This window comes from Haemorhous mexicanus, chromosome 21 (genome assembly GCF_027477595.1).
Source record: "Haemorhous mexicanus isolate bHaeMex1 chromosome 21, bHaeMex1.pri, whole genome shotgun sequence".
Classification (NCBI taxonomy): Eukaryota; Metazoa; Chordata; class Aves; order Passeriformes; family Fringillidae; genus Haemorhous; species Haemorhous mexicanus.
The window spans coordinates 10784134-10797267 of record NC_082361.1 but is presented as its reverse complement, the minus strand read 5'-3'; the positions used below and the strand labels follow the sequence as shown (position 1 = coordinate 10797267).

The 13134-nt window shown below is 50.1% G+C and overlaps 1 protein-coding gene across 9 annotated transcripts in view; it reads right to left on the bottom strand.

Moving 5' to 3' along the window:
- The window catches only part of EXD3 (exonuclease 3'-5' domain containing 3), a 252663-nt gene that overhangs the window by 123765 nt on the left and 115764 nt on the right, over positions 1–13134 (bottom strand). For all 9 annotated transcript variants that reach the window (XM_059865385.1, XM_059865392.1, XM_059865384.1 and 6 more), the window contains 7 exons: positions 8684–8850; positions 7059–7197; positions 6507–6720; positions 5415–5524; positions 4110–4305; positions 2841–3004; positions 401–571 (listed from right to left, as the gene is read on the bottom strand). In XM_059865385.1, coding sequence (XP_059721368.1) covers positions 401–571; positions 2841–3004; positions 4110–4305; positions 5415–5524; positions 6507–6720; positions 7059–7197; positions 8684–8850 — 1161 coding nt within the window. The remainder of the gene's footprint in view (positions 1–400; positions 572–2840; positions 3005–4109; positions 4306–5414; positions 5525–6506; positions 6721–7058; positions 7198–8683; positions 8851–13134) is intronic.

The window sequence follows — 13134 nt, the reverse complement described above, 5'->3', positions numbered from 1 at the left end:
TCTTTGGGGGTTGGAGATGATCGTTAAGGCCCCTTCCAAGCCAAAGCAAACCATTCTGTGATTCTATGATCTTTACCCTCCCCCTGTGTTCTTCTTGTAACTTGAGCTGCCCCAGCTGACAGTGACACAAACAGACACACATAAAAGTGAGACACATGTAAGACTGAGATCACAGCAGTCTGTTCCCCTCCTCTCTCCTGGAAGTGGAGAGCCAAGGCTGTGCACCACTGCAGGGACCAGGTGATTCCAGCTGCCAGAGCTTAGGGTGACCCAGAGAGCTGGGAATCAGCACAGGGATGGAGGGAGGGACCCACGGGGCAGCTCCTGCAGCCTGAGCACCAGTGCAGCTTCCCACTAAGCCCCATCGTGTCCCCATTGGACATGGGAGCCGTGAACTCACTTCAGCAGCTTTCCTGTGGTCATCCTCATTGTCCAGCAGCCGGACATCCACGCCCAAGCAGCGCAGGTAGCGTCCCAGGCCCTGCAGCATGTTGTCACAGACCACGCTGAACTCCTGGGGGGAGATAGGGGCAGGAGGGCGTGAAGGCTCCATTCTGGGTCCTTGGAATTCCTAGAGAAAGGCAGGAGATCCATAAGGAGCAGAAGTCTGACTCCCAGTACATTTGTGTTTTTACTCCCTGCGTTAGTTCACCCACCACGGCACATCCAACTGCCTCCTTCCACCTGTGTCACCACCTCCCCATGCTCTGCAGCAGTTCTAGATCCTCCTTCCCATCCTTTCCACATTGCCAGCACCACCTGGGCAGGGGGCAGAATATGATGGGGCTAATTCTGAATTTGCCATTCTCTCACTGACCAGTTGGCCACCTGATCCAGGTACCTGCAGCCTTTCCCTGGAGAACTGCCAACCTGGCCTCCAGTGCTCTGCACAGACATTCATCTTCAAGAAGTCACGGAAACATAGCCAAGGCTGTTGTTCCCCTAAATTAGTCTGCAATTAATAAACACATGCCAAAGCTATGATTTGGGACAGACAGAGGGAGAAACAGGTAGACAAAGCAACCATGTCAACTCTGTTATCTTTGGAAGGTTAAAAATAGGCAGTGCCTAATTCTGTTTGTTTTATTTTAAATGTCTGCTGCTGGGGGAGTTCCTGCACTTGGAGGACTTTGGCTTTGGGAGGCTCCCAGAAGTACAATAGCTAAATTCATGGAGAAGGGAAGTTATTAAGGAGCTTCCAATGTCCAGGTTTTGAATCCACGAACTCGAATCAGCTGATGGATAACTGAAGGACACTGCCAGCAGCTATGCAGGGAGCCAGCACTGCAGATCAGCTCTGTAGGAGCTGGCCCCAAGCTGGGAATGCTGTGGCACACCAGGCAGCTCCACCTGGGCTCTCCATGGAAACCAGCTGAGGTCCCGGAGCAACCCTGGTGTGATGCTGCAGTTCCCAGCAGCTGGTCCCTGCACCCAGGGCTCTGCAGCATGGGGCAGACTGGGCTGTCACCAGTTCCTGCAGGACCGTGGTCGATGCAGCTGTGACACCAGAACATGGTGACAAGGGATTGAGCTGCCCTCTGAAGCTGAGGCAGTTGGAGACGCTACCCCTGGCTGCTGCTGCTGTTCAAACAGATGTGCAGGAGCTGTAGCTGGCTCTCAGCCAGTGTTTATCCAGTGGCCAGCACTGTCATACGGAGCTTTTTTCTCACATTTCATTCTAGCAGAGAGCAAAAAGCTTATAAAGGAGAATAGAGTCATTAGCCCCACTTCAGACAAGGAAATACTGGGAAAGAGAGCTTGGAGTCCTGCAGGATGCAGTCAGGACAAGTCTGCCTTTTTTGGTGTCCCAGTCCATGTTTTACCAACTGCCTCTTGACTGATGAATCTGACTGTACAGAACACAAAGATGACCCGTGGGTTTCCAAGGTGACTGAAGCCTGAAGTGCTCACTTTTCCCACCTCTGCAGCAGCCACCCAGCTCTGCTGTAACACACAACATTCCCATGAACACAATGCTCTGGGAGCAACTCTGGGTTCTCCTGTCTGCTGAAGGCCAAGGAATGCTGCACATTTACACACAGGTGGACACAGTCAGCAGCATCTCAGCCCAGCCATGGAAAGGGGCACTGACTTCAGGAACTCCACACACACTTGGGGATCCTCAGGATACAGATTCACATGGTGGGTCTTCTCAGGCAATAACAAAATGGGATTTGTGCCATGGTTTCCAAAGGTGCACAAACCACTGAATGTGAAGGTGAACAAACCATTCGAAATGTAAAATGTTATTCCTGAGAGACACTAGTCTCATTTCAAGATACTTAAGCAGAGTTGCACTGCTCTGGTGGATTTTTAAGGCTCTGCCACAAGACAAACTTCTGGGAGAGGCCTCTCATGGAATGTGATGGTGGGCAGGGAGGCAGACAAGGCTTCAGCAGAAAGGCATTTTTGATGGATCATTTGCTTTTAACTTTGCAGATTTCTACTCCAGACACAATAAAGGAGATATTCCCAGTGTAAAAGCAAGGTGTGGAAGCTCAGTAAAAAGGAAAAGTAAAGAAGTAAGACTTTTGAAACCTTGGCCACAGAATCCAAACCCAAAATGTTGAAGGAGCATTTCCACGAGCAAGGCTCACTGGGCTTAGCACACAGATCTGCACCCATGCTGTGCAAAGAAAGTGAACCTCAAAGAGCAGGGAAAGCTGGACCCAGCCAGGCCAAGGAGAGAGCAGAGTGTCCTGGGAGGAAGGTGTGAGGAGGATGTTTGCAGCTAGAGTCCTGAGAACAGCTGTGCCCAGTGAATGGTGTCACTGAGAGCAGCAGTGTGTGATTTGCAGGGATCTTGAGCAACAAGCAGCTCTTTGAAGACGTTTACAAACCTGTCCAGAAGGTGATGGTGCTTGTTTATTCAGCTGCTTCTTAGCCCTGGGTTTTTTGCTCTGTTTCCCCACCAGACTCTCAGTAAGGTCTGAACCCAGACCGAAGCTCTCGGGATCCTTGCAGAGCCTCTCATAGATCTCCAGCAAGCAGTAGGCATCTGAGGCTGCAGGGAAGAGACTGTAAGCCTCAGCTCATATGAGGCTCATTCAAAAGTAAACCAGAGGCTTTCCTAAGGCAAGGAAGAGCCCCCACCTTTGTAAAAGCCACTGTGAACAACTGTGAAGCTGCAACTCCCTCAGGTCATACTCTCAAGCTCCAGGTCTGGCTCACTGAGCATCACAGCTGAACCCACAGTCAGAGGGAGTCAAGGCAACAGCTCCTAAAGACAGGCTCTGCCATCTCCACTCTAACCCAATAGCCCAATGTAAACTGCAGTGTGGCTCTTCCAACCACCACCAGGTAGCTCCAACCAGCCCCTGTTCCTCACCATTGTCCCCGAGCCTGCCCACAGCTCCTTATCACTCCTCTTGACAGGAAGGGAGCTTCCCCAGGAGATGCAATATCTGAGCAAGTGCTGGCCAAGCTGCTGTTCGCAATCACCTGCCCACACTCACTGCCATGTGCTGCTGCTCCCTGCAACAGCAACGGGAGAACTCTCCCAGCCAGTCTGACAAGTCCCAGTGATTAACTTTGTGAGAACTGTGTCAGCTTCAAGGATAGTCGAATTTAACAAAGGGCTGGTTTGCATCAGCAGACTGTCCTTTGATGCACCAGGAAAAGATTTAGAGCCAGACTTCTGACACTGGAGTAATCAGCAATAAACTCTATGGGTCCTTCCACGGCCCTGAGTCTGTGCTGCAGTTTCTGACACATCTGCCCATTTCAAACCTGGCTCTAACAAGCACCTCACTGTGACAAATGAACACAGCATTTGTTTCCCAGGAAGGCTGTGAAATGAGGCAGAAGGAAGTGGACTTTCCTCCCTACAGTTACTGAGAGGAGTTTCCACTGAGGTGATGTTTCATCAGACAAAATCTGCAAAGCACAGGAATTCCTTCCTAAGGGAAATAATGAATCACTGGACAGTTTAAACTTCAGCCATTAAAGTCATGTCCTCAAAAGGACAAGCAAAACATGTGCTGACTCCTTTGAACAGGAACTAATCTGCAAAGCCATTTTCTTCCTCTGCTATTTAATGACTTTCCTAGGGACAGAGCAGTCAAACACAGCCTGGCCTGGGCACCTGCAGCACCCAGCCAGGGCCAGACCTGCATAGAGGATCTGCTCCTCCCGGAGCGGCCTCTTCTCCCAGTTTGACAGCTGCTCTGTTTTATCCAGAGGCTTCCCCAGCACATGCTGCACCAGGAGGCTGAGTCCCTTCTCCGGCTGCCTGACCCCTCTCTCCTCGAGGCTGTGTTCTGGGGACAGTCCATCGACCTTCCTGCTGTCCTTCCCCCACTGCAGCTGATGGAAACAAAAAGATAGAAACCACCTGGTTATGACGCAGCTCCCAAACCACCTCCTGTTCCAGCTGGTGGGGCGAGGCACAGCCCTATCACATCCATCTTGTGCCTGGCATATTGAACCCCAGCCCTCAGACAAGGGCTGGGATGGCACGAGATAAACACGGCATTGGGTTACTTCTTTAACAAACACACTTGCTGGAGAGAAATCTCTTCCATGGCCAAGGAAGGGAAAAAAGGGCATTCTTGTACAGCCCTGCACCAGAGCAGCAGGGCTGGGATGAGGCTGCTTAGGGGTCTGCAGGGTGCTCACCATGCTGCTGCGCATCCACGCAATAAAGGACCAGCAGTGGCAGTTCAGCACCTTTCTGCTCCTAGTCCCAGTGGGATAAGGCATTCCTGTGACATCCTGGGCAGCAGCCCTCTCGGCAGTGGCCATTTCTCAGCTTAAACTGAGGCAATGGCTGTTGGCAGCTATGTCAGCCCCTGTAGCACTTCCCAAGTAAAGCTATCAGTCCCAAAGATCTGCTTCACCTCAACCCACAGCCTCAAAAACACTCTTACATTTTACCCATTAAAATGGTTGTGCTGAACATTTTTGTAGACTGTTGAAAGCTCCTGTGTGCAAATTCAGGGACAGCTGTGCTTCAGCTGACCAGAAATTCCTGTGCTGAATCCACCAGCAGCCCTCCTAGGAACAACAGAGTTCTGTACAAATCATTAACTCCATCATATCTGCTTCAATAATTCATGGCCTTGTAGTAGCAGAATTTCTACAACTTCCTCTTCTTAAGTATAACTTGTGCTGAGAAACCTTGTCCTGGCTGAATGGAGCTCGGTCTCCCAGAGCTTTTCACAGCTTCTGTAAAGGCTATGAAAAAGCTGCCAGCAACATAAGCTTTAACATTTTAATTAATGAAAACAAAATACTTTTGTCTTCCTTTACAAAATCTCAACACCTCAAACCATCTGGAGGAAATGGTCTCTTTACTCATGCAGTCATCTCCCTGCCAATCCAAGATGCAAACAGAGTGCTGTGGATTCAGGACAGTTATCCACCAGCACATGCAGGAGACACCATTTCCCACATCTCCATGTGTTTATCCTTACTTGTTTGTCCACTGCAAGAAGATCCACCACACCTTGCATTTGCTTCTCTGTGTCTTTCAGAGCAGAACATGTGGCTGCAAGGCTGCTGAGGTCTCCAGACATCCCATAACCTGGAGACAAAAAAAGCCCAAATCACACAGGTAGGAAAACTAAAATCATGCTTAATGCACTGCAGTTTCTTCTAGTTCAGAATCAAATGCTGACAAAATATTTATAAGCATTGGTGGGAAGACTGTTCAAACAGGGAACAAGACTGAGTCCTGTCTCTTCTGCTCCCAAGAGACACTCCTGCAGATCAAGGGAAAAGAGAGGTACATGAACAATCTGAGTTTAAGATCAACTTACTTAAAATCTGGGAAAGGTATTTATGAATTTGGCTTTGAAATCCAGGTTTAGCAGCTCCTGATAAAAGCTTCTAAAAACCATGTATGGTAGTTCAGAGATCCTTGGTGTCCAGCACAGCAGCTCTGGGACAGCACACCCAGACAGCTCTGCCCACCAGAATTACCTGAACCACTGAAGGCTGGGTGTCACTTGGGGATTAATAGAGAGTTAGGACAATCCCGATTCTGAGAATGCAAGTTATATGAGGAATCCTGGATCTGACCTGAAATGGGGAGATACAATGGCATGGACCCGTGTCAGGGGAGAGTCAGGCTGGAGACCAGGGAAAGGTTCTTCCCCCAGAGGGTGCTGGCACTGCCCAGGCTCCCCAGGAATGGGCACAGCCCTGAGGCTGCCAGAGCTCCAGGAGCCTTTGGACAGCGCTGCCAGGGATGCCCAGGGTGGGGTTGGTGGGGGGTCTGGGCAGGGACAGGGGTTGGGCTGGGGGATCCTGGTGGGTCCCTTCCAGCTTGGGATTTTCTGTGGTTCTCTGATCGTGTATTTCTATCATTCCCAGTTACACTAGTTACACTAGTTACACTAGTCACTGTTTCCTGGCCTGGCAGAGCCTGAAAACTCAGGGCTACAAAAGCTGGTTCCATGGCAAGTGGATTTAGGAAATGACAACACCAAGAGGATCTAGGAATGATGAAGACAACAAAACAGGTGGTGTGAAGTCCCGAAGTGGGGAAGAGAGAGCGGTATTACCTAGTTTAGTAATGGCTGCATCTGAATAGAGCATCTGGATGAAATGGGGAAGCTTCTCCTTTTCCCCCTCAGCCTCGGCTTGCTCAAGGAGCCATGGCAGGTCCAACAGGAACACCTCATCCTTCACTGCAAGTTGCAGGAGGGCAACACGGGGCTTCCCCACCATGCCAAAGGAAGGCTTCCACTCCATGTCCACACCAACGACCTGCCCAGCCTGCAACACAGACACTTGCTGCACCCAGAGCCTGCCTGTGCTTGAGAAGAGCCTGAAGAATCTGTCCAGGACATGAACATTTCCTCCCCAGCACCTGCAGCTCTTTGTGGAAACTGCCACAGACACAGGGAACTCTCATAGCGCCTGCGTCACCCAGGGGAATCTTCCCTGGCACAATTCCTAACACCTTCCCCAAACCAGACCAGCCTAAAGGACGGCTGTGCTTGGCTTGGGGAGGTAGGCAGTGGATGACAGTGGCACCATCCAACTCTGTGTCTCAGCCTGACTTGTAGTTCCAGCTCTATGACCCTGCCAGGCCAATCCCAGGTAACACTCACCTGCAGCACCTTCTCCCAGCACTGCAGTGTCTCCTCCCAAGTCTGCAGAAAGTGAATATTTTCCCGTGGAATAGGAAGCTGGTAATAGTCCTTCTTCTTACTGGCCTCATAATTATCTGCTTTTGTGACCTCTTCTACCCTGCACAGAATCAGATGCAACAGTCTGAAGCCATGGAAAGCCAGGAGGAAATCCTGGATTGGAGCAAGAGGGTTAAGTTTTACTCCCCTTATTTCACCCTGACCCTCTCTTTCCCCATGACACTCAGCTCTCTCTCAGAGAAAAGAAACTAATCAAAAAGATCCAGCTCCCTTGGACAGATCACACATTTCCGGTTAGTCTCTTTCCCATAGTGACTTGAAATGGTTCATTATTTGGGAAACTATTAGTAACCTTATGTTTGGGAGGCAGTGTGCCCAATTTTGCAGCAGAGCAGCTCTCCCTGCACAGACACTCTTTCCTGTGGGTTTATGTGCATGGGGAATTCAATATTTGCGTAAAATATTTAATGAAGGTGTGCAGCCTCAGGTCTCCAGGAATATTCTCACCCGCAAAACTCAGGAGCCCTGTGTGGTGTGACCAGAGACAGATTATGTCATTTATATGCTGGTGCCACCTTGTTGTGTGCAGTGTGAACTCCCTCTGGGAACCTGTGGCTGTGTTACTCAATAGACAGGGCAGCCGGACTGTTTTATGGGGTTTCATGGCTCTGCTGACTTTATAGCTACCACAGCAGGTATCACGACTGGATGAGTAAACTGCAGTACAAAGGGGTTCATTAATCCATCCCAGCTCCTCAAGCAGGGCAAAGCACACCCTCACCTTCCTTCCCTCCACAGCACAGGATTCCCACAGCACAGAGGTGTAGTGATGGGTTTTATCTCTGGATGCACAGTCTGTGGCTCAGCCACACACCTGAAATCACCCCTTTGTGTTTTGAGGGCTTATCCCTCATGGAAAAACCTCCTGGCTCCCAACTGGCGCCTGCTGTGGTTTTGGGAGGGAGGAAGAGGAGGGCAGCTCTGGCAGTGCTTTGGAGTGAGGCAGGAGCATGTCCAAGACAGACAAGAGTTTCCTGTGCTCCAAAAAAGCCGTGAAACCTCTGGAGAAGTGTTTTGAGGGTGATTACATCTGTGTTGTATTTCCTGAGGTGACACAGTGCTTGAACAAGTGCAGATCTGCACGAGGAGAAAGAGCAGATCCACAAAACCATGATCCCTGAACACGAACTGTTCAAGCCCATCTGTGAGACCTTCCCAAAATCATCAGCATTAAAAAATAATAACTAGTAAAACTTTGACAGATCTGCAATCACCTTAGTAATATAGATGAATATTTACACTGTTGATATGGCAGAAGAAGGGTAAGAACCCTCAGCAGCATGAAGCAATCTCACAGAGCTTCTGTGTACTCAGGATGAGTTTAAAATGCCCCTTTCACAGACATTTCCAGGCTTATGATAAACAAATGCAGTATGTGCAGGGCCACATTGGGATCCAAGTATATGGAGGAAGTCTTTGCAAACCTCTGTCCCCATGGATGCATCACAGCAGACAATTTTAAGCAAATATACAGTGTTTGTATGACAAGTAATCTTCATGGAAAAGGCACCAAACAGAGGATTTACCTGTCCTGCATGTGCATCTTCTGAAGCTCCTCAGTCACAGCCTGAGGCAGCATCTCGGGGGGCACCCGGCAGTGCTGCGCCCACTGCGCTGCCCCACGCACGTCGCAGTGACGGAGCAGCGACTGCACCAGGTGTCTTTGGAGCCACCGGTTCTCCCCGACTGTGCTCTGCAACGGCAGGAGGGAACTGTCAGTGCAACTTCCATCCCCTCCTCCCAGGAGGCATGCTCGTTGTAAAAACTTTATTCCTTATATCTAGTCTGAATCTCCCCTATTTCAGTTCAAAACCATCAGCTCAAGTTCTGTTGCAATAGGTCCTGCTAAAAACTCTGTCCTCATCTTTTTTATTGGCCCCCTTTAAGTACTGAAAGGTCTCCTTGAAGTCTTCTCCAGGTGAGCACCCCCAGCTCTCCCAGCCTGTCTCCAGAGCAGAGGGACTCCAGACCTTGGAACATCTTTTGGGATGGCTTTCTTAGGATAGACATTCCCTGTGTCTCCAGGGCAGATGGTGGTGTGGAGTCTCTTCCATCCTTGGAAGTATTTGCAGGGATTGTTGTGACTGCCAGTCATCCATAGGTGACTATGGATGGAATTGCCAGTCATCCATAGGGCAGGGAGGGCACATCAGTAAAGCTTTCCTGAGTGGTATTCAGAGCCAGGAAAAGGCTGACATCACCCTCCAGCCTCCTACCCCCAGTGCTGTGAGATGGGTGCTCTGGGACCCCCAGCACCAGGCACAGCCACGGGTCAGTCCAGGCTGGCAGTGGTGTCACCCTGCACTGGAATTCAGCTGGATGAAATGTGCTATTCGAGGCTCACATCCAGCTGGGGTGAACAATGATTGCATAAAGGAATTCTTCCCTCTGTGTCTGTTCAAGTCCCCTGTGAAGGTGAGAACTGGATCATTGCTTTGGGACAAACGCACTCTCATGTGTCACTGTGTCACTCCCTGTGTTCACACCTGCAAACAGCAGGGCACTTTAGGACATTCCCTGTTCCCAGCTGTTCCCTGAAGGAAGGGAAGTGCCTTGGCCCACTGCAGAGCCTGGGGACACCAGCACAAACTCACCCTGCCTGTGGTTCAAACCCCAGCTCTGGCCAGAGCATGGCACAGTGCTCACCCTGGCAGGGGTCAGCAGCCACTTGCAAGGAGCAGTGACAGTCGATGACAGCTGGATGCACCAGAACTCTTCTGCCTTGTCCACCTCTGAGAGGTGCAGGTGTAAGAGGAAATACAAACTCAGTAACACTGAGGGTCACACCAGCTCCATGGGGTGGGAGCCTCCCCCCCACCTCCCCAGCCAGCCTACATGTGCTGCAAACATCCTGGAGCCCCCACAGCCACATAGCAACTTCTCCTCTCTGACCTAGTCATGGATATGCTCTTGAAGTTAATATTGTCAAGAAAACTGCTAAAACAAGCTGAAACCCTATATGGTGGCCCAGGACCTGTAGCTCTAGGACTGGCACTACAAATGAGAATTTCAGAGGAGTAAAGTCCTCAGATCTGCACTGGAAGTCCACCCCACCCTGCCCACGCTGCTGCCATCTCCCCTAAGCTGCCCACCCGCACTGCTCAAGGGCCCCAGCCTGTTCCCAGGGAGGGCAGCACCTTGCTCCCTCTGCCCAGCATGTAGGAACAGCTCTCAGCTGGGTGGGAGGCTGTGGCCGTGGGGCCTCATTCCTCACATTCCTTCAGTAACTAAAAGGTGAGAATTTGTCTTCAAAGCACACACAGAGATCAGGAAACAAATTTGTTGATGGCCCCAAGGTAAAAAGGAAGGGAAACAGAAAGCCAAGGAGAAAAAAAGAATGACCCCCACCCAGAGGTGTAGAAAGGGGCAGAGGCTCAGAACAGCTTGGAGGGATCTGGCACCCCAGGTAGCAGCAGCCTGCTCACAAAAACTGCTGCCTCAGCACTCTGTCTGCACCCCGGAGACTCTGCCAAATGCCAAACCACAACTCTTCTTGTGGATATGTGGTGGTGCAGTTTTACTGCTGTTCCCAAGGGGCTGGGGGCACAGCAGGAGCCAGGGGGAACAGGACAGGGGTCCAGCAGCTCCCCAGGGGCTCAGGTACAGGAGGGAAGGGGCAGGGCAGGAAAAGGACAGGACACATTCTCCTGCTCATGCTTCTTGCCCTCTACATTTCCCTTGGCCATGCCAGTCCTGACCTTTGTGCCGCTCTCCCCTCTTTGCCTTCTGTGACTGAGCTCAGCCAAGCACTGAACACGTGAAGAGGGGCTGAGTTAAACCCTCCTGCACATCTGCCAAGCCATTTCTCAGAGCCCTTCCCCAACATATTTTCTTACTAACATTGCAGAGCAATTCCCTCTTCTTGTTCCCCCTGTGTCCATCCTATTGTCTTCCTATCTTTTTTCTAAAACACAAACTCTTTGGTGTTGGAGCTCTCTTCAGTTCACCCTGAGTAAATTCTTAATAAATCTCATTGTGGCAGCTTTATTTCTGGAAATAATGAGGTGCAGATTTTTTTAATATTATTTTAATGATAACAGATTTCTTCTTTCAACCACAAAAAACAACTCTGTAAAGAAGGTTAATCTCTCCAGAGATATCCCATCTTGCATTCTGAAACAGAAAATAGCTTTGTTTGTCTTTTTACTGAAAAAAAGAAGAAAACCAACATTGCTCTAAAGGGGAAAGGCTTCCACCACAACAGCTCAGCAAGAGGCAAGAATGTGGAAAATTTGGCTCCAGAGATGTGGGCACAGATGCAGAGAGCAATGTTTCACCAGGGATGACATTTCATGTGCTTTGCTGTCAGTAAATGAACACTTCTCAAGAGGAAACTGGCACGGGTGTTCTGAGCAACATCAGCAACACCTCTGAGCAGGAAAAGATCCTACAGAGTATGAGGCTTGTTTACATCCCTCTTGGAATTCTAGACATATCATACATTCTTTAATCCATAGGAACAGACAGAAACCCCTGACACCAATAATAACCCATGATTAAAGCTTTCCACAGTGATGGCTGCAGATTTCCTACCCGTAAATCCTGTTCTCACCACCAAGGGTTCACAAAGCTCACACCAACCACGCAGGGCAAGCTCAGCAATGTCCTGACCTTAACCCATCAACCATTTCTCCATTGGTACCAATAATTTTGAAACCAAATATCCAAATATCTTCCTTAGAAATCACCCTATCCAACCCTAGATCAGTTTTATCTGTATGTGTTAAGCTGCATTCCAGTTCCAGCCAATTCTGCCCTTTGCCTCAACATCTTTTCCCAAAGAGGGACGTTATTCACACCACTGACATTGGCTATTTGCAGAGTCAGATTTTAATTTAACTTTTGAATGTCTTGGCCAATTTCCCTTGTTTTCAAGTGCTTCCAGAACCATCAAAACCCCTCCTGCTAGTGTAGAGAAAATGTCAAGGAGAATATTTTAGAGTCAGCAGTTTTAAAAGGGGAAAAAGACAGCCAGGCTTGAAAAGAACAAACCCCTGCCAACAGTGGAGGGCACTGAGAGCACTGCTGAGTTCCCTGTGGTGTGGCAGGTACAGACACCTGTGCTTAAACACTCCCTGAACATGCCACTGTGGTACTGTCACTGCAACTTTATTGTATTTGTGCTCGAGGTTTCTTTTTCAAAGTTTCCATCATTTGTGCTGCACGGGGAGACACTGCAGTGTCACCATCAGATGTCACTGAAGGGAACTCCTTGAAGCATAAGGGTGGAGTTGGGACCCTCAGAGCCAGCTCAGACCAGGGCCACAGCCTGCTCCCTAAGGGGAGGGGGATCTTTTCTTCTGGAGAGCCTTCAGAGATCCTGGAATCCCAGAATGGTTTGGGTTGGAAGTGATCTTAAAGCCCATCCAGTTCCAACTCCCTGCCATTCCACCATCCCAGACTGCTCCAAGCCCCATCCAACCTGGCCTTGGACACTTCCAGGGATCCAGGGGCAGCCCCAGCTGCTCTGGGCACCCTGTGCCAGGGCCTCCCCACCCTCACAGGGAAGGATTTCTCCCTAATGTCTAATCTAATCCTGCCCTCCTTCAGCTTAAGGACATTTCCCCTTGTCTTGTCACTGTCTGCCCATGTAAAGTCCCTCTCCTTCTCTCCCATAAACCCCCCTCAAGTCTCAACAGGCCACAATGAGGTTTCCCTGAAGCTTCTCTTCCTTGGGCTGGACCCCCCCAACTCTACCAGCCTGGCTTCAGAGCAGAGGGGCTCCAGACCATCTCTGTAGCCTCCTCTGGACTCTCCAACAGGTCAATGCCCTTGTGCTGAAGACCCCAGAGCTGGACACCGTGCTCCACGTGGGGTCTCAGAAGGGCAGGGTGGAGGGGGGAAATCCTCTCCATTGGATAAAAGAGGCCAACTTTCTCTCCAGTCCGTCCTGAGCAAGGCTTCCTGTGAAAGCAGCAGTCACTCGGCCACAGCCACCACCCACAGCCAGAGCCTGAGGACAGCCTGAGAACATGCT